General features: G+C 41.1%; 1 protein-coding gene across 1 annotated transcript in view; it reads right to left on the bottom strand.

Annotated features, from left to right (window-relative positions):
- Positions 5,689 to 7,809, bottom strand: part of PDGFC (platelet derived growth factor C) — a 119,126-nt gene continuing 117,005 nt past the window's right edge. The window contains exon 7 of the mRNA XM_021393412.1: positions 5,689 to 7,305. Within this exon, the coding sequence (XP_021249087.1) occupies positions 7,189 to 7,305 (117 nt within the window). The 3' untranslated portion in view covers positions 5,689 to 7,188. The remainder of the gene's footprint in view (positions 7,306 to 7,809) is intronic.

The raw sequence follows: 7,809 nt of genomic DNA, 5'->3' as shown, positions 1-7,809 counted from the left end.
GTCGTCTGCAAACTTACTGAGGGTGCTCTCGATGCCCTCATCCAGGTCATTAATAAAGATATTGAAGAGGACAGGCCCCAGCACCGACCCCTGGGGAAGACCACTTGTGACCGGTCGCCAGCTGGATTTAACTCCATTCACCACCACTCTCTGGGCCCGGCCCTCCAGCCAGCTCCTTACCCAGCAAAGGGTGTACTTGTCCAAGTCACAGGCTGCCAGTTTCTCCAGGAGAATACTGTGGGAGACAGTGTCAAAGGCCTTGCTGAAGTCTAGGTAGACCACATCAACAGCCTTTCCCTCATCCACCAGACGGGTCACTCGATCATAGAAGGAGATCAGGTTGGTCAAGCAGGACCTGCCCTTCACAAACCCATGCTGGCTGGGCCTGATCCTCCGGTTGTCCTGCAAATGCCGCGTGATCTCCCTCAGGACAATCTTCTCCATAACCTTCCCTGGCACCGAAGTCAGGCTGACGGGCCTATAGTTCCCCGGATCCTCCTTTCAACCCTTCTTGTAGATGGGAGTCACACTGGCAAGTCTCCAGTCTTCTGGGACCTCTCCAGTTGACCAGGAACGCCGATAGATGATGGAAAGCGGCTTGGCTGTCTCTTCCGCCAGCTCCCTCAGTACTCTCGGGTGGATCTCATCCGGCCCCATGGACTTGTGGCAGTCCAGGTGGAGTAGTAGGTCTCTGACCGTTTCCTCCTGAATCATGGGGGGTTTGTTTCGCTCCCCATCCGAGACTTCCAGGTCAGAGAGTAGAGTGCTCTGAGGACAACTGGTCTGGGTTTTAAAGACAGACGTAAAGAAGGCATTGAGAACCTCAGCCTTTTCATTGTCCTCAGTGGCCATATTCCCAGCCGCATACAGTAAAGAATGAAGATTCTCCTTGGTCCTCCTCTTATTGTTAATATATTTGTAAAAGAGTTTCTTGTTCCCTTAAAATGCTGCCCAGTGTTCAGAGGAAACATCACGTTCCAGTTTGTGCCTGCTGCCATTTGTGCTTCAAAGTGTAGCAAAGGAAACCAGGCTTACAACGCTTTATGATAACCATCTCTCTTATGCAGGGCATGCGCTGAATTTCGGCTTTCTCTGGTCACTTCATGCAGAAGATACTGCAGTTCTTTAAATGTCTTGTGTTTTACAGCCACCCAGGTGTTAATCGAGAGCTGTAATTCAAGCTCTAACTAAAGAAGCCCCAAATTGCTAACTCTTGGAATTTGGAAAGCGTACTTAGAGTTTTTTATAAACATCAACCAACACCATGAACGGAGACAAGAATGCTGAAGTAGATGAACATGTGGTCTACAGCAACACGAATCTTTTGCTTTACTTCTTATTCACAGACTCCTAATTGTCCATAATCCAGAACCATTTTTTTAAAAAATAGAAGCCAACCTGTGTCCAACGACCATACACAGACCATATCTCTCAGCAACACGTACAAACTGTTCCCCAAAGAGTCTGATGCCATAAAGCAGTCAAGAAAAGATCGCCTCTCACCCACAAGATCCCCTACCCCCACAAGATGTGATTTTATTGTACAGTTAAGAGAGCTTGCATGTTCCTTTGCCTCTGATACTTGTTGTTTCTGCCTATATCAGAAATTTGTGCTTAAGCTCTGAGATTTAACTGTACAACATAACATTCCATTAGACTTGTTATGGCTTACTGAATGAATCAGAGCTCTAGTTGCTTAAGCCTCTGGATGAAAAAGCTTTCTTTTAGCTCAGATATACTTTGTCTTTCAACACTTATCTTCAGCATCAGACGTCAGAAGTGACTGAGTGGGTTACAGGAGAACAGACTTATTTTTGAGGCCTTCCACATGGGGTGTATCTCACTGTTTCACAGTGGTGGAATTTTGTACGTTTGGATTCTGTATGCCCTTCAGCAGTATAAAGTCTGCTATGACTTCACAACTATGTGAAGCCCATAGACCATCCAATTTCTGCCTAGCACTTCCTCAGCATAGCTATATCAAAAATCTGCTTAATATCTTTAAGAAACCACACAAGCGCAAAGATGTTATATGGTAGGTGTCTCGCTCCAATTTACAGGAGGGAGAATGGGTTTTTTTAATATATGTATACCCGACGGCGAGATTAAGACACAACGGGTCAAATGTTAGCCCGACCAGTTTATTACAAATCCTAGTAGCTTAGGGAGATGGGGAAGGGAAGGTGGGCGATTGAAAAGAGATAAAAAAGCAAGGAGTCTTTGTAGAAAGCAAGAGAGATAGTCACCACCAGGGGTCCAGCGTTGTTTGTAGTGCCGACGTTGATCTTCTTGGCTGACGAGTCATCAGGGCTTGTTGTTCGGTTGCCAACCGCTTTGGTTGACGACCGTTTTGGTCGACGACAGCTTTGGTCGACGACAACCTCCAACAGCAGTACGAACTTATTTATAAGTCCAAATTGGTCGAGTCAGCTCTCTTTGGAGTGACAGTTAGCGGCTGAGTCAGCTCTCTCTGGATCTCAGCAGAAAACCCATTTTCCAGGCCTTGCCAGCAGATAAGAGGGAGCAGGGAGGTGCCCACCCGCATCCTGCTTTTCACAGGATATGATGGTATCATTCCCCAGTCTCACATACCAAGCTGGTGCTACTTGGTCACAGGCCAGATCTTCAGCCAGTAAACACTCCTGAGCACTCTCTTCCTGGGGCAAACAGCCCTGAAGGAAATGCTTTTGAATGTTCACACGGTGATGTTGATTGCCACATGGTGACACCCACCATTTGCCTCCTTGGTAAGTAAGTTAGAGTCTTACCACGAAACATACCTCAGAAAGAAAGCTTTGAGCCAAAAGAAAAGAAGGGTTCAGACAGTAGGTAGCTCACCTATTTTTATCCCGTGAAGAGTATTGTCACAACATATATATAGTCTGCCTGAAGACAGAAGTAATTTGGGATATCCACCCTTTTAACACCTGTGACACATGTTTATTTCACTATTTTTGAGAGAAATTCTCAACTTATGACACAAGAGTATGAAATAAGAGACTATTATTGAGGAGGAAAAGCCCTCTCTCCTCAACTGAAATTGTGGAAAAACTTGAATTAAATCAAAGCTTAAACACTGTTTTCTTCTGGTCACTTTCTAAATGGAGCCTTTAAAACTAAGCAATGTGGTTAATTGTACATTCAATTGACAGTTCGCAAAATGCTAGTTGTACTGATCACTGTGATGCTGTTCTTCAAAAAGATATTCCTTAATCATCATGGCCTTCACTGGCTGCTCATAAACAAGTTTGATGTAGGTGCTATCTAAGGTCCCAAAGCATACCCTGTGGAGATGACTGAAGCAGGACAACGTGAGATGGATAAGCATAATGTATTGCTAACCTTGTTATATTGCTAGGATAATGCACAGCAAAAGAAACACAGTTTACTATGAAAGATGCAGTCTTGAACTCCAGTCTGAACAGGAGAGATGCTACAACACAACTGGGTGGAACCTGTCCTCAGAGCTGCAGAGGAAGGCAGTATGGCCTTCTTGAATCAAACTGTTACTTCTGTCTGTAGTTCACTAGGCAATACAAAAGCTTGCCAAATCAGCAAGAAGAAAGACCACTCCAGGCTGCAAAACTTCTTGGGGCCCTTCTTTGAGAAAGAGAAGGGATTTTTGGTTGGTTGGTTTGTTTGCAGAAAACACACCTGTAAATCTGGTAATTGCACTGCTTGACTTCATGCATCAGAGATGCCTCAAGTGAGAGGGACAGACTCTGACTCTACTTAATGAAGACAGACAAGCTCAATAAAGACTGACACAGAGCAGGATTCAGAGAAGGAATCTAGCTTACGTGCTCTGAATCACACTTGCAAAGAAGCTGTCATCTTTCTCGCAGGACTTAGCTGCAAACTTACTTTCCTTTTAACAATCTAGGTGAGTTTCAGTGAAGCAATAGGCAAACTACATCTTCTCTGAACAGCTTTGTTAAATTTATGCTGAAACAGTAGTCATGTTTTTCCTCTGATTTTGGCAGACAAACACACTGCCACTGGGTTTGAAAGGTGCATGAAAGGAGTTTGAAAGACAAGCTGTCTGATGAAGCATCCCATGCAAAAAAATGCATCTGAGACCATCTGAGCAGCAAGTATCTGAACTGCAAACTTCAGAGCTTTAGCTGAGTTCTCTATTAGAAAGGAAATAAAGTAACAGCATATGTTAGCTGATGCAGTATCTGCTAAATAAGGTAGCTTTGTGCTTCTCTCTTTTCCCTCCACGCACTGTTGTACGAGGCACAATTTTTTTTTTCTCTTCTCTTTTTCTGAAATATTGTTATGCTATGCAGCCAGGCAGAGGTAGAGCAAGGGAACTTACAAGAGTTTAAGAAGCAACAGATCCACAGTTAATGCCTTTGGTAACTAAAGCTTTGGTGCTGCTTCCCATCATCCCCATGCTGACAACAGCTGACAGAAGGTTTCCAGTGAAGTAAGTAGCTGCAGAATCCATAAAAACAAGGTTCAGCACTGCTCAGCAACTCGTCCTCTACCTCTCCTGCTTTTCGAGATGCAGGCCCACAACACCAGGCCACCAGGGTGTGTTATCTGCACTCAGGGCAGCAAAGGGAGGTCAAAAACCAAGGTGGAGGAAGGTAAAGTGAGAAGACACAGCTTCAACATGGAGCTGAGGGTGGAATGTGCTCAGCAGTGACAGGGATAGCAAATAGAAGCAATGGTGGTTTTGGACTGGGTGAGAGAGTGCTGGAAATGGTGCTGTAAAGAGTACATGGATAATGAGTTCAGGTGCTGCACTGTGGGCCTACAGAAAGCAGCTGAGAAGGAAACTGGTAGAAGAAGTCTTGGCAAGGAAGAAAGTGAGCAAAAAGCAGAGGGAGCAGTAGAAGAAATCCTTGTCGCTTTTGGAAAACATTACCTTCCAGGTCCTGGAACTGCCCATTCCTCTGCTGCCACCAAATACCTGCCCCAGAGCACACGCTGTACCTTTTTCCACTAGCAGCCTATTGAGGGGATGAGAGCTCCTGCACTTTCTGCAGCATTAATTTTTGTTACAGAATTACATTTCTCAATTCTTCTGATGAACCAGAAGCTATGATTTCTGCTTTTATCTCAACTTTTTAGAGGCTCTTGGCATCACAAAGAAATCACATTATTAGTATAAAAACAAAATGAAATAACATAAACCTTCAGAGGACTCAGAATTCAAGTGAACCAAGTTTCTTGTGTGACCACAGTTCTGCATTCTGAAATGGGTTAATATTTTGTCTGGATAATTATATGCTGCGTTTACACTAGGTATGTCTCACTCAGTAGGTGACTGAGGGTGGGGCAAAACAGACCAGCTGAGAGAATTAGAGTGCTCCTGAGAATTTGCTGGAACTGATAGAAAATTTATACCAACATGCAAAATGCCCACATTCTCACCAGAACTCATTTTCATGACAGAAAAATTAACAGATGTTATTTCAGTTTGATGGCTTTGAGTCCACTCATTTTTTAACATTTTGAATGTTTCTATGAACACAGTCACATTTCTTTCTTCTTTTTCTTTTTTCTCTTTGTCTCAGAATTACAGCTAAGCAAGCAGGACCAACAAAGCAAACAGAAATCTTGGTAACAAGAGACTTTCATTTTTATGATGACCTTCAAAATAAGTAGAGTATAATCCTTTTTGCTTTCTTCTCTTTTTATGGATTGACCAGATACAAATATTCAGTCATACAAACATTTCTCCCAAAATTAGCATTATTACTTTATTTGGTGATTAATTACAATCTGCAAATCCAAAAGTCAAAAAAATAAACTAGGTATAATGTTAAAGCATTTTACAAGCAAAATATTTTACTGTTTTCTTTTCAGTTTGCATAGGAGTGGGATAAGTGTATTGGTTAGAGGATATAAAGTACAGAAGAAACATAACCATAGCTGATCAAGCTGTACTGAAGAATGTTAAAATCCTGTGAGTGAACAGGATTTAAACAGTGATAAATGTCAATGGAAAACCATACACTCAACATTAACAGGGTTGCTTTCCCATGACCATGATGCATCATGAAGGCTGTAAGCCACTGAACTTACACTGTAGATCATCCTACTTTAAAGAAACTAAAGAATTAAACAAGCAACAATGCATCTATCTATGCTCATTTATTTTCTACAGGAACAAAGGCCAGAATGGAGAGAGGGAATTTGTAACATCAGCTTCTGAAACCACTTACAGTAATGTCCATCTCTTGTATATTCAGTATCATGGAGCTAGCAAAGCTTTGAGCTTTTATTATTACTGTGCTTCCAGGTTAAAAAAAAAAAAAAAGTACTTTTTCACTGTGTAGCAACAAACTGTAAAAATATAGTGCTCCTATCCCATTGTAATGTCTTCTCCGTTCCTCCAACTGTACAAATCTGGCTTTAAAGTTTCATAAAACTAAAAAATAGTTGATCTAGGTTGTAATAAAAAAGAATATTAAATACCTTTGGTAAAAATAGATATATTTAACAAGTTTAGAAAAGCAAATAGTTATATTGTCAAAAGGAGAGTATAAAAATGTACACAATAAAAATAACAAACAAAAAAATAATCGGCCATGGCATTAAGAATAAAGGCATTGTTCTTTTCAACATTTTCTTCCTTAGCTCACATTATTGTCCAGTCTTCTTTCTAAAAGGCAGGAGCTTTACTAGAGCATATGGAAAAATCCAGTCTTTCCTACCAGCGTTAGACAAGTTAAGTTTAATTCAGAACAAGACAGTCTGTTATAATCGAAGTTTATAAAACAGAAAATGCTTTGAGTACATAGGAGTAGCTGAACACAGAAAGAAAGATTTCAGATGTTTTCAGCCAGAGGCCAGATGTTCTGGAGCTGTAGAAATGAAACAGCCAGCAGGATCAAGTCTCTGTGATGTGAGCCTCCTAACTTTACTTTTACTCCTAAATTATAAATCCATGTATTGTCAAGAAAACTGGGGGGGACAAAAACAATACCTGTATTTTAAATCCCTCATTGATGCCTTTCTCCCATCCTTTCACTGGGCCTCCAAACAGAGCTGTCATACATCACATAATCCCAGTTTTGCTTCTCCTCTTTTTAGAGCTCACTGTAAATCTTGAAGATGGAAGTTCCCCAAAGCAAACAACTGAGATTACAGAAGGAGATAATGCACAAGCCCCATAATAGAATCAGCAAGGATTGAATGTGCTTCAAAGAAAACAGCACAATTAAATCATGTTTATCCTTCAGTATTCCCTTTGCATACACAGTCACACTCCTCATGGTGTTCCAAGGGTACATCTGTCAATGATTTATGCAGTCCCCGGACACCACTCCTTGGCTTCAGCTGAAGAACCTGAAGGAGAAGTCAAGCATCAACAGAACAGCAAGTCCTTTATCACACACCTAGACTATGAGTTAGACTGCACTGGAAACACACTAGATGGCAGGAAGCCTCTTAAAAGAAATTGGCTTTTCTCAGCTGAATTTCTTCATTTATTCCACCCACTAATTTTTACTTTGGCTTTTACATCAAACCCTTCACAAAAGTTATTAAAACCTATATAGTTAAATCAATTTAACTATTAGGTAATTCCACAATAAATAATTTTAGTTATAAATTTATAACAATGGAAATTCGTGGAGTACATATCTACAACTGGAGAAAGCTGAGCAAGGAGGTATGGTTGTCATGTGCCCAAACTGCACCAGTAAACAAATACTTCAGAAATGACTCAACAGTTCCACAGAGAAGTATTTTAACAAGGAAGATAATTAGTTTTTTTAATACAATATCTCATTAAAAATGTTTTAATATATATATTTACTGTAAGTGCACTACATGCAATATTAAAATGTA

This window comes from Numida meleagris, chromosome 4 (assembly GCF_002078875.1).
Source record: "Numida meleagris isolate 19003 breed g44 Domestic line chromosome 4, NumMel1.0, whole genome shotgun sequence".
In the NCBI taxonomy this organism is placed as follows: domain Eukaryota; kingdom Metazoa; phylum Chordata; class Aves; order Galliformes; family Numididae; genus Numida; species Numida meleagris.
This window is presented reverse-complemented; position numbering and strand designations above follow the sequence as displayed.